This window comes from Dermochelys coriacea, chromosome 1, assembly GCF_009764565.3.
Source record: "Dermochelys coriacea isolate rDerCor1 chromosome 1, rDerCor1.pri.v4, whole genome shotgun sequence".
Taxonomy (NCBI): domain Eukaryota; kingdom Metazoa; phylum Chordata; order Testudines; family Dermochelyidae; genus Dermochelys; species Dermochelys coriacea.
This window is the reverse complement of record NC_050068.2, coordinates 226,727,592-226,740,549: the sequence shown is the minus strand read 5'-3', so window position 1 is coordinate 226,740,549 and position 12,958 is coordinate 226,727,592. Positions and strand designations below refer to the sequence as shown.

The following is a 12,958-nucleotide window of genomic DNA, read 5'->3' as shown; positions in this document are numbered from 1 at the left end:
ACTTGAAAGTAGCAAATATTTACTGGAGTGGCCTAACTCAAAGTTGCCTTGACAAAGGCCTCTCTAAGCAGAATTTTGCTGTGCCATAACCTCCCATGAATACCTTTTGTAATGACTTTTATGTAGTGTGGCAAGTATATTTTTGAGGACTTTCCAATACATTTTTAATTTGCAATAGAGTGCCCTGTGGCTTGCTTTCCATTTGTTTTGTGCTCTGTTTCTGCCATTTAGGAGCACCAGAAGCATACTGCTCATGTTCTAGAGAGACAGTGTTTGTCTGTGAAAAAAGTCAACAGATTTTTTTCCTAAACTTAGACTAGGATTAACTGGTCTATCAACGTTATTGCAGTTTGAAAACGATTGGTAAGTTCTGCCATTTAAAGTTAACGCACTTCTGTAATTGTCTTGAATTTTATTTCTGCATTACATAATTCTATTGAATAATCCACTACTTCCAAATACAGGTCTGAATATATAGTGTTTTTTAAAATGTGTTCAGATTTTGTATGGATGTTGGAATGAAGATTTTTACACATCTGCTAATATGCTGTTTTACATCTGGCTGATTACAACAGCAAGTCTCTTTAACTTGAATAACCTGTACAGTAAGTATCTGTGTTATATGAACTCCAGTCTGTAACCAAAAGTGCAGTAATACTTGAAGGAAAAACAGGGACTGCCTTTTTAAATAATCATGCAGCTGGGCACTTATGAGAAGCAAGAATTGGCAGCATTATTGAAAGGGAAACCTTGTGGTTGCTTTAGGCTTTCTTATTCCAGTGGTTGCTGTGAATCCACACACACAGATCCCTTAGTTTGGATAATGGATAAAAATATTAAAAATATAAATAAAAGCTAATTTTCAGATACTCCCTTTTAAACTTCTACCATTATATTCAGTCTGAAAGTCATCTGAGAGGTAGATTCAAAATATTTTGGCTTCATGGCAGCAGCTAGTATAATTGTGGTTCATGAAACCTCTGGCTAAAGCTAGAAGAAATCAAGTTGCTATGCTCTACAACAATGGCAGTTTGTTTTTGTAAAATGCTAGGAAAGACTTTTGGGGGAATTGACAGACATTTTATTTCAGAGTTACAGAGTGCAACCTAGAACAGGCCACATACTGTGAAAAAGCCTCATTGCTGAATAGAAGCCAGTAGAAAGCAAAAATAGAAGGGTTATAACATTTTTAGAGTGAGCCATCATATAGTTGGGCTTTTTCACATAAATGTGGCTATATCTAGTATGTTGCCTTTCTTTGAAAAGCTTGCCACAGACTGACTCAATGCGTGCAATAATTTTTAGATGCGTTACTCAATTCTATATTTTCATAGGCATAGACAGGACAATAGTATTTCACCTAACATGGTGCATGCACAGGGAGAAAACAGTACTAGTACTCTCCCAAACACTGCCTACAAACCAAGATCTTCCCATTTGAAACACACTATCCTTACCCTGCTCCCTGTAGACCAGTGGTTCTCCACCCCAGTTGAGAATCACTGCTCTGCTTGGTTCCCACTACAAGTAAGACTTGAATCTCCTAGTCTTAGTGGGCATGTTTCCTCCTGGGGGCAGCTCTGGGTTATTGCATTTGTACCAGGTGCGCTATTTCATGCTGTGTTGCTGCTACTCTCATTCTTGAGCGCATCAAATTATCAATACTGTGTTGTCTATAAACCAGTACTGATTGGCATCACGCTCCTTGAGGATTTAAAAGCAATAATTGGTTGGTGACTCAGCCAGGAGGTAAAGGCTATTGATGGAAACCTGGTGGACTGGAAAGAGGCAGGACCTGGAAAGAGAACAGAGGACCCTGAATGTGGCGGATTAGATTAGGGCCATTAGTGCCAATGGTGAAACAAGATGGTAGCTGAGTGGGATAAACTAGGAAGAAAATAAAAAGGGTGACAGCCAAAAAGGAAAGCACTATCTTGCCAAGCCTGCCAAACTCAGCTCCTCTTTGTGAGATTTTTAAAAACCCAGAAATTCTGAAAGGTTTTTGGTTATGGAGCCTACACAAACTTTAATATAAATCCTTCTGCATATGCCTTGCATTTATGCATAGCTGAACGGATTTATCCAGGAGCTGGAATTAGTACAAAATTACGCTTGTTCCTTGAACAGGAATCTGAACACTTTTTGATCATCATGGCTGATTCCTTTCCCGTCGTTTAACAGGCAGAATCTCGGCTTGCTGCTACACTTTCTCTGTGGTTTCCATATAGGTGCTAATCCATAGTGAGCAGCTCAAATGTAAAGCCCTCAATCTTCCATGCTACAGGGCTTCCTGAAAGATATGGTTGCACTATGCCATCTTTCCTATGGAAACACCAGCATGCTGGATTCAAATGGGTCCCAGCAGACCTCAGCAATGTTGTTTGTTGCTGTGCTGATAGGTGAAACCATTGCTACCCACAAAGACTCCTTTCAGTGAGGAAGATCACTTGCCCACTCCCCAAACGCTCCTGCTACTAAGGGGCCAGAGGGTGTGAAGATTCTTGCAGGTAAAATGTAAGGCTTCTAGTCTTCAGAGAGGAAAGATGATTTTGTAGTAAAGACAGTGGCTGGGACTCAGGCCATCCAGACTCCATTCCCAGCTGTACTGCACTAACTTCTGATGTGACATTGGGCAAGTCACTAAGGCTTAGAGAGGGTTTTTCAAAAGCACCTAAGGGAATTAGATGCCCTGTTCCTATTGAAAGTGATTGAGAGCTGGGCACCCAGCACCTTTGGGCATCTTTGAAAATCCCATCTCCAAACTCCCTTTGCATCAATTTTCCATCTGTAAAATGGGGTGGTAATACCTCCTTTCACCAAAATTTTAACTTGTCTACTGAGATTGTAACCTTCTGTGGCAGGAGTGTCTCTTACTATGTCTTTGTACAGCACCTTGTACATTGAGGCTGTAGCCTTGTTTGGGTCTTATAGGAGCTAACGTGAAAATTAAGGATGGTGTTTGAGCAGCTTAACTGAGCCTTTCCTGAGTTTGATGAATTTAAATGTTCATACAAATTCTCAGTTAGCTTGGGGTTTTTATTTTCTTTTACAGGAATTTTTTTTTTGAGAGAGAGAGAGAGAGAGAGAGAATACAGAATGTCCTTCCTCTACCAGCTGCACAAATAATTCTCACCTATCTTGTTACTATGGCAAATGAGTGCACTCTCCCCTTTAAATTCAAGGTCATTCTGAATATGAAAAACACTAAACAGCAAGGGAAGAAGTGTGATTGGCAGTTCAGGGAAGAGATTCTGTTGATGAAAAAAACCTTGTTTTTGTAATTATTTTTTTTCTCTGCAGTCTAACGATTAGGACATCACATTGGGAGTAAAGATTCCTGAGTTTTGTGCCCAAATGCCATTGACTGGCAGCATGAAGCTGGTCAGGCCTCTTAACCTTCTGGACTTCAGTTTACTCTGTAAAATGGAGTTGATACTCATCTACTTCTTGGACTGTTGTGAGGTATAATTAGTTAACAATTGCCAAGCATTTTGAGGTGTTTGGATGAAAGGTGATATATATGTGTGTGTATATAGTTATTTCTTAGAGGTATTTTATCCCGGTACTGATCCAACCTCAAGGTTCTATATTTTATAACATCTAGACAGGGTATAATTTGTGATAGTATTCATCCAGGTTAGTGATGCTGGCAATCATATTTTGTTTTTGCTCTTATTAATGTCCTGGGAGACGAGATTAACTGAATTAAAAATAAAGCCTAGATCTCCTGGATAGCATTGCAGTTCACTGTGCTTCCTGTAATTTGTTCATCCCAGGATGCATTTATACTATGAATCTTGAATACTAAAAAAGGTTTTGAGCTGTGCTTACCCTGAGTAAGTAAGTAAATAACGTTCAAGCTTACTTTAGAACATTTAAACCTGCCATGTTACACCCAGGTAGAGATGTACATTTGAAAGTCTGTGTGGTTGAAATCCCTCACCCTTTTTCATAATTCCTACCAGTACCAACTATGACCATTAGCACAGTACACACGTACTACTTGTGCAGATCCAGACAAAGTAAGCAAGGTATATTATAACATTTGTGAGGACCTTCTTGTACACATTATAATATTTGTAAGTCCCTTCAGAAGAATAAACTGAAAACAGCTCATGTATGTAAAAATAAGGAATTAATAACTCATTATTTCTAAACCAAATTTTGTCAGAGTTGTCTTTTGCCCTAATCCTCTTTCGATGATTTAAATCCATGACAAGCTTGAATTCCTGAAAGAGAGTGGATTTTGAGTTACTACAGATCACCAAAAGATGAAACAGAGAAAATATATTTCACTGCCTTGTTACTCAAATAGCTTGCTTGATTTTCCTTCAGCCTTCTTTTAAAAACAAAACAAAAAAACCCCCACCCTCTGGGCTAAGCATGAGAAATTTGAGACCCAAAAATTCTTTTTTAAAGGAGTGGTCCAAAAATAGCTTTAAGAATGGAATGCCTTCTGCAAAAAGCTTCCATATTTCAACCTGTCTTTTTGACATCTCCTCTTGCATGTCTCTCCAGAAATGTCAGACTTAACATTGGCAAAGCTGAACTCATCTTTCCTCACAGATCCTTCCAGCCTTACCCTATTTTCTGTCACTATTGACAACAATGCCATTTTCCCTGTTGCTTAAGCCAGTAAACTGGGGGCCATCTTTGACTCTTTTCTGACGCTTGCTTCACAAATCTAGACCATGTTCAAATCTTGCTGCTACTTTCTCCATAATATTTCTAAAATCCTTTCTTTCTCCATCACTAAAGCTCTCTTACAGGCCCTCAACATCTTCTGTCTTGATTACTGCAATTAAGAGTTGGATGGGGTTTTTTTTCAATGAATAGTAAATCGCACGAAAAAATGCTTTTTTGAGGGGCACCAAAACTATTTGCAGTATATAAATAGTTAGGCAGGTCATGTGAAAATGAAATGTTTTGACTTTTCATTTAAAAACTTTTTGTTTAAAATTCAGCTACATTTATTTTTTAAAATAAATAACTTAAAACACTCAAACGAAACACAAATTGAACTGAAAAAATCTATAAAGATTTATATTTTAGGTTATATGGTCATGAAATTCCCTTGACACACGATTTGAAGCCGGCCTGATCTGTACTAATGGCAGCCATGTTGCATAAACCTAAGAGGAAAAACTTCACTAAATATTTTTTCCTCTGATGCTTGCTTCATAATTTTTGCTTCACACTGATGGACATCACCTGGTGTACATGACAGTGTTGAAAGTATTTTCATTCACTTCAGTTGTTTTCATTATTTGTGTCACAGCGCATTAGAAAATTCTAAATAACAGCAGAGACAGGAAATATGCCACAAATGTTACTCAAAGACTCTGAATCAACTAAAGCACTTACGCACGTGTTTATGTCCCTTTGAAGTAAATAAGACTTAAGCACATGCTAAAAGATAAGCATGTGTTTAGGTACTTTGCTGACTTGTACACTCTAAGGAAGAATATTTTAAAAATCTAAAAAAAGAGCTTTTTGTCCTGAACGTAGGTCAGCTTCCTTTGCCCCCTACTGGAGGCTTATGAATAGTAAATTACAGGTTATATGAATACATCTCAGGTATACGTTAGCTAGTCCATTAGATCTGGTGCCAAAAGTTTACCAGCTAGGAGGGTAATAATACTAAAGAAGTGGTAGCATCCTCTCCTAGCGAACTGTATATTTAGCACACCAAAGGTGTAAAAATGTACAGATGGAAAGATGTATAAAATCAGTCTTGTACAGTTCTACTTAGGAATATAAAATATGCTTGTTTTCATTATCCTTCATAATAGAAAATGAAGGAGGGGTTGAGTGGATTTTGTGCCTGGATTGGTAGATTTTCATGCCAGCCTTTGAAAAGCTACTGAAGTATACATGTTTCTGTATTTATACACACACAGCACAGGCTCAGACATATCCAAATTGATCAAGAGTGTGACTTTTCTTTCTCATCTAAAACCAAAAGATTTATAGCTACTCATAAATTATGGGTTTCTATTAAAAATGTAAGTCATAATTTTAAAAAAATTGGCAGCCTTAGCAGCAAAAATGAATGTCATCTATATGGTTTTAAGCTAGTGTTACAGATTTGAGTGTAGGAAAAAGTAAAACAAACTAGAGGTTATGGCTTAATTTTTTAAAGTTTTGTAAGCTCTGGCATGAGACATTGTTACAAAAATAGCCTGATATCCCTAAATGTTTACTGTAGCCCAGTAGCTCTACAATACTTGACTAGACAAAAATTCCATATTAAAATTGGTCCTTTAATTATTTTAATTCTTTGTAATGCTGCTAGATGAACAAACCTTGTGCTTTTCACTCGCATAGAGAGAGAGAACATGAGAATACATATTAAATGGATTACAAACTGGTTAACTGATAGATATCAAAAAGTAATTTGCGCATCAGGAATCCTTACTCAGTGGGCAAGTTTCTAGTGGGATCCTGCAGGAATCTGTTGTCAGCCCAATGCTATTCAATGTGTTTTTCTAAGATCTGGATCTCGCCTTAGTCAAAGTATATGCTCCCAGTCAAGGGCAACCACCCTTTTTGATCAGTTTTTTAGGGATTTAGGAAGTTGTAGGGAAGGTCATATTATTTATAGGGGTGGATTTCAACGAGATGCTTAATCCTACTTTAGATTGATTAAATGTACACACGGGGGATTTGGGAGGAGCAAGTGCAAATTTGTTCTGGTGGATGTCTGGCAGAAGATGAATCTAGATGTCCGGCACTATACATATTATTCTGCTACTCATGGATCTTATTCCAGGATGGATAGAATTTTTGTTTATAGAAGTTTATTTTTTAAGCTGGGAGTTATAATTTGGTCTGATCACGCCTCAACATATATTACATTAGAAGTTTGAGACTCAGTGGAAAAACAAAGGGCCTGGCAGTTGAAGAGACAACTCTCCCCTCTCCCGCACACCCTTAGAATGAGAGTTGGAAGGAGGTTTTCAGAAATATATAGAAGGAAATAAGGAAGGAATCAATAAAAATGTTCTTTGCAATGCTGGAAAGGTGGTAAGGAGAGGAATCTTTATAAATAAAGCATCATACCTCAAAAAGATGAGCACTCCTGAAGAAGAGTGTTTGGTTAAAGAACTTTGTTTTAGAAGGTAGTTCTGAAAAGTTTTGAAAGCGTGTATAAGAAAATAAGAGATTAACCTGTTACAAACAGGCAAGGCTGAGCAAACACTTGTATTATGAAAAGGGCAATAAAACTGGTAGGCTTTTAGCTAGAAAGCTTAAAAATAAGCAAGATAAATCAACCATCCCTCTGGTTAGATATGAAAAGGGAGATTTAGTAACTGGCATCAAACAGATCTCTGAAACCTTGCTTTTTCTATACTTTGTATGCTTCAGAACATCCAAATCCTGAACTTGCAAGTTGATATTTGAGACTGCGGCTCTTGATTGGCAGATTCCTGCAAATGAATTTGAAGTTATAATTCTTAAGTATTTAAAATCAAATAAAGCTCCAGGTGCTGATGGGTTTTCTGTGAAGTATTATAGAGCAATAAAGCAAGTTCTGGTTCCTATTTTAACTGAATTGTTTATACTGGAGGGGAAAGAGATTCCAGATTCATGGAAGAAGGTAAAAATTAGGGTCATTCTTATAGAAAGAAAAGATCATACCAATTGCACATCATACAGACCTATTTCTTTAATTAGTGTGGATGCTAAAATTTATGCAGAGGTGCTAGCCACCAGATTGAGTATAATTTTGCCCAAATATGTTCACCATGACCAGTCTGGATTCATTGCTGGCAGGCATCTATTTGATAATATCAGAACAACTCTGAATTTAATCTGTGATGTTAATTCTAGCAATTTTTCCTATCTGCTGTTTTCTTTTGATTCTGAGAAAGCCTTCAACTGACTGGAGTAGGAATATCTCAGTCAGATTGGAAATCAGTTCTACAGGGGCACGTTGGCCCTATATACACATCCTTGAGCATCAGTTGTGGTTAATGGTCATCAAGCCGCCTCTTTTTTTTTTTTTTTTAATTTGTCTTGGAGTATGAGACAGGATTGCCGCCTGTTCTCGCACCTCCCCTCTCCCGCCCCATTATTTGCTTTGGCAGTGGAGCCATTTGCAATAAATGTGAGAACTTGGCCATTGGTAAAGGCATCAAAACACTTTCTGGATTAGAACACAAAATAGTTTTATATGCTGACAATGAATTGTTACTTTTCAGGATCAAGAAGCTTCCTTAAACATGGTAGAACAATTGACTTTGGAATATAGGCATATGTCAGGCTTTAAAATAAACAAAGGTCAATCTGAAATTTTAGGAATTAATATTCTTGAAGTGATCAAAATAAACTCTTGTCAATTACCTACATTTTAAATGGGTAAAGGAATCTTTAAAATATTTGAATAAATGGTTTCCAGGTGCATGGGTGGGGGAGGAATCACTGTACAGGCAGCTGCTTCCCCTATCCGCCCAACCCAGAACCCCTTGCATCCAAGCTGATCTCCCACCCCACTGAGACTTATTCCCTCACATACCCAGACCCACTCCCATGAAATCCTTCCCTCCCCCTGCGATGCAGACTTTCCTGCAGCTCAGGGGAAGTTTCTGGGGGTTAATCTGACTGAGCCCTGGCAGCTCTGTAAGGGGCAGGGGGAACTCCATCTCTGTCCTCCTCCCCCACCCTTCCTGCCCAGCTGGGACTAATGTCTCTGGGTGCCCCGGGGCATCCCCAGACCCCTCTCCCCCAGCTGCCCAAACAGAGTGTCTGAGCTGCTGGGAGGAATGAGTGAGCACAGAAACCATTTTCTGCAAGGAAGCAGAGAGAATCTGCGGGGAGGGGAGGCATTTTTCTTCTGCGCCTCAGTGGCACGGATTTTCCCCAGGAGTAAAATAAGACACACATTTTTAACAGTAAGAGTAGTTAACCCCTGGAACAAGTTACCTAGTGACGTAGTGAATTCTCCATAATTTGAAGTATTTATATCAAGATTGGACATCTTTCTAAAAGATAGCCAATAACTTGTAGGAAGATTTGAAGCAGGAATTACTGAGTGAGCATCTATAACCTGGGTTATGCTGGCAGTCAGATTGGAATGATCATAATGATCCCTTCTGGCCTTCAGATCTACCAATTTATGATAAATCCCTCCCTTAAAGAACTTGCATTTTAATTTAGACATACATAATAACAAAATAGGACCCAAATTAGAAGCCATATATCTTGGAGAGGAGCTCTACATTGGAATGTCAGAGGAAGAAATGGGTCAGAAGGTGGAGATCATTTGCTACATGGGATTAGGAAAGGTTCTAAGCATAGAGATAACATGAAAAAGCTGTAAATTCAATAGTAAGAGAAAGAGAGCAAGTGAATTAAGGGGTGAATTAGGATGGGAGTGTAGGAAGAAATGTGCAGAGTTATGGGAAGTAGAAAAATATTTAAGCTCATCTCTTTTCTGTTACTGAAATTAAAATTATTAAAACTGTTGTAGGAACAGTGAAATAGGTCTGCTATAAATCAGGCAGAGCTGACATTTTTCATTTATAAACTATTAATGGTACTGTTTAAAATCTTGGTCAGTATGAACAGTATTGTTCTAAAAATTGGCATACAGGATGAGCAGCCCAGACTAACTTCGTTTTATCAGTAAGTGTTTTGTGGGCACAAGTTTGTAAATGGGATCCATTCAAAGGACTGTATGCTTGTCATCCCTTTTCCAGTCTTGCAGAGATCAGAATGCTAGGGATAAGTGCCTGCTGCAGAAGCCCTGATAATGCAGATCACAGGAAGCTTTGCTGCCAAGCAGTAGGGGAGATTGTATAAAATAGCTAGTTCGGAGAGGGATGGCCCTAACCCCCTGCTAATCTCTCAGAATAATTTGGAGTTGGGAGAGGTCTCTGTTACCTGCCTGTTGCACAGGGTTAAAAACCCCACCTCTGGTAGTACGATCAGGGACAAATCCCTGTCAGAATCCCCTGAAATGTCCTTACCGTTAGGCCCCTCAGGAATTTTCCTGCAGGAACCAGGGATCAAGCTCTGGGTAACCATTCTGCTGCAGAAATTCCCTTGCAGTTCATACTGGAAGTGCATATTAGTATAGTGATTGCTTCTTTTTTTCCCCCGTCCTACATCACATTGGCTCTTAAACCAGTCTGTTCCACTGTAGATGGGAGATACTTTTGCCAACCTAAATATCGGTATGTTCAGTTCTAATAGTTGTAGAATCAATTATCAAGTGTCTTTGCAGATAAGTAAAGCAACTGCTGGGGCTTAATACGATTTTTTCCTGGATAAGGACTAAGTAACGTTCTCCTCTTTGAACTGTGTGTGTGAATAATAGGTTTTCTGTAATTTTATAATCTGGCTGTCTCTTCTCTGTATTAAATTTGTTTATATTGTATGGTTTTCATCACTCCCAGTTAGGTTTTAATACATGTCAATTTTGTATGCAGATTACAGGGAGCAGAGATTGAATAGTTTTGGTATGTATGCTTACAGCACTAGGTTATAAATAGTAATGCTAGTTGAAATTTTTTGACCTTCCTTATTTATTTTAAAGTTTTTTACAATTATGCGTGATGAGTGCATTACAAGAATTTAAGATACAACACTTAAAATCTAATTGATAGACGTGTGTGTGTGTGTGTGTGTGTGTGTGTGTGTGTGTGTGTGTGTATATGTACATGAACATAGATATGTATAGCACTCAGGTATGTGTGCAACCAGCGTGTTGGAGCTGGAAACGTTTTTCATAGCAGTACCTGTTGGAGCAGCACACATGCCCTGTGTCTCTCTCCTCATGGCCCCCCCCTTAAGACTATATAAGGACAGCAGCATCCTGACCCCCCTCGGTTCCTTCATACCACTTGCACCACTCCGTGTGGTTTTCCTTACGTTTTTTTCTGTTTAGTTAGCTATTAATTTTGTAAGTAGTTAGTACCTTTTAGGTTTTCTTCATTGTTTTCAGTTTTTATTCTAGGTTATTTGCTACTATAATTAGTAGGTGTTGCTGAGCATCTGGACATGCAGTGTTCTCTGGGCTTCAAGCAATGCCCTTTGTGTGGGAACTCTATTCCTAACAGAGACCACACGCACACTAGTTGCTGTCTCCGTGAAGGACATCTCAAGGAGAGGTATAGCATCCACCACTCCTTCAAGAAACATACTCAGAGTTCTAGGGATCTGCACCCCCAAGCAGCACTTCCTGGAACACACCATGAGGCCTACCTCTGCACTGGCACCAGATTGCTTTGTCTATGCACAGCCAACCACTACAATGATAGACTTCGAACAGGCTCTTGAACTTGGATTCCTTTTGAAGGAGAGATCAGTCTTCCTCTCCAAGGGTTCCATGCAAAAGGACTCGTAAGACTTATAAGAGCCACTTGAGCACAATGAGTGGCTTGTCTTCCACCTCAGAGAGTGGATTGGAGCAACACTTAGATTTATCAGATACCCAAAGTAGAGCTGGACTATCAGCCCATGTCTGCCTGGCAATGAAGCAAGAAACTCTTGGTAACATACCGTCAACTCTGGATCCGTCATGGCAGAGACTGTCAAATGTGGTACCAGTGGACACTGTTTCAGCGGTACCCATTTCAGTACCTACCACCACACAGGCACATGAGGAAGTGAAGGACCTGCTCTATCTATCTGTCCCTGGTTAACTGTTGATGTAGGAGTCAGTAGTGCTGCTGTTATCTCTGGCTTGTCCCGGGCCTTCAACTTCTTTGGCATTAGGGACAGAATATTGTCAACGCCAGCATCAATATCAGTTAAAAGATAATCTAAGACTGCCTTGTCTATGCCATCTGGTGTTTGGGTGCTGAGACATTCTTCAAAGTCAGCACTGACCGCACCCTCAATTTTGCCTGTGGTACCAGGTCCTTCATTGGTATGGGTGTTGAAGCTGGGCTTTGCTCCTGCATAGCCTGCCTTGGTACTAGACTTAGCAGCTAGACCTTCTGTGAACTGAGATACGGTACCACTGCAGTGCTACCACTTATTCTGACCTTACTTTCATTCCGCTGGAAGTTGGACAGTAGCCTTGCCTGGTTGGGTGCCTCCTGTGCTGACTGCTTATTGAAAGGACCCCTTTGGATATGGGTTAGACTCATCTCCATCCCTGTCAAGGCAAGAAAAGTCCAGTAAAGCAACCAGACCACCTCAAAAGGGAGATCTTTGATCATAATGAGCATGGGTCACTTAGTAAGGAAAGGCCAGCGTGAACTGAAACATTTTGGCCTCTGATGCCCTACTGGCTTATGGGGAACCCTTTAGAGGCTTCTAGATCCTCAGATCTTTATTTCTATCCAGTTCCAGGAGAAAGTCCTGGAGCTGTCCACATCAGAGCCCCGTCTACTGGAAGAGCAACCAGAAGCTCTCCCTACTTAACAATCAGCCCAACAAGATTATTGGGAAAACAAGATCTATCTCAGGAGGCTACTTTGGCTTCAGTCAATTCATTCTCACCCTCCCCAGAAGACTCAGGAGCCCCAGGCTCATCCTTACTGCTCCTGGAGGATTTAAAATCATATCAGGAATTGCTTAGAAGAATGGTACAAAAGACCACAAGAAATGCCATCAGTTTTGGCCTCTGGCTGGCCTCATTCCTGGCTCATTGACTGATGCCTTTCTATTGAAACAGGGACCAGGCCTACTGTATGTCTTTATTCAGATTCCACTGATCTTGAAATTCATCCTCAGTTTGAAGCAGGATCACACCAAGATTATTCTAATCGCTCCCAACTTGCTCAAGACAATGCTTGTATTCAGATCTTTGCAGTCTCTTAGTGGAACGTCCACAACCTATGTTTCCTCTTCCAGACCTGGTCTCACATGAGCACATCCTACATCCAGATCCCAACAGCCTGCAACTGATGGCTTCTCAATATCTAGATCAGGAAGAGATGATCTGCCTGCAGCAGTCCTAGAGATTTTACTTAACACTAAGAAACAATCAATTAAATCCACCTAT

The 12,958-nt window shown here is 39.7% G+C and overlaps 1 protein-coding gene across 4 annotated transcripts in view; it reads left to right on the top strand.

The window, feature by feature from the left end:
* The window catches only part of ATXN10 (ataxin 10), a 176,173-nt gene that overhangs the window by 147,107 nt on the left and 16,108 nt on the right, over window positions 1-12,958 (top strand). For 2 of the 4 annotated variants that reach the window (XM_038406008.2, XM_038406018.2), the window contains exon 11: window positions 321-363. The exons of 1 other annotated variant lie outside the window; for it this stretch is intronic. In XM_038406008.2, coding sequence (XP_038261936.1) covers window positions 321-322 — 2 coding nt within the window. In that variant the 3' untranslated portion in view covers window positions 323-363. Of the gene's footprint in view, window positions 1-320; window positions 364-3,300; window positions 3,463-12,958 lie in introns of all 4 variants that reach the window. One more of the 4 variants, XR_006281710.1, reaches the window with a different exon arrangement.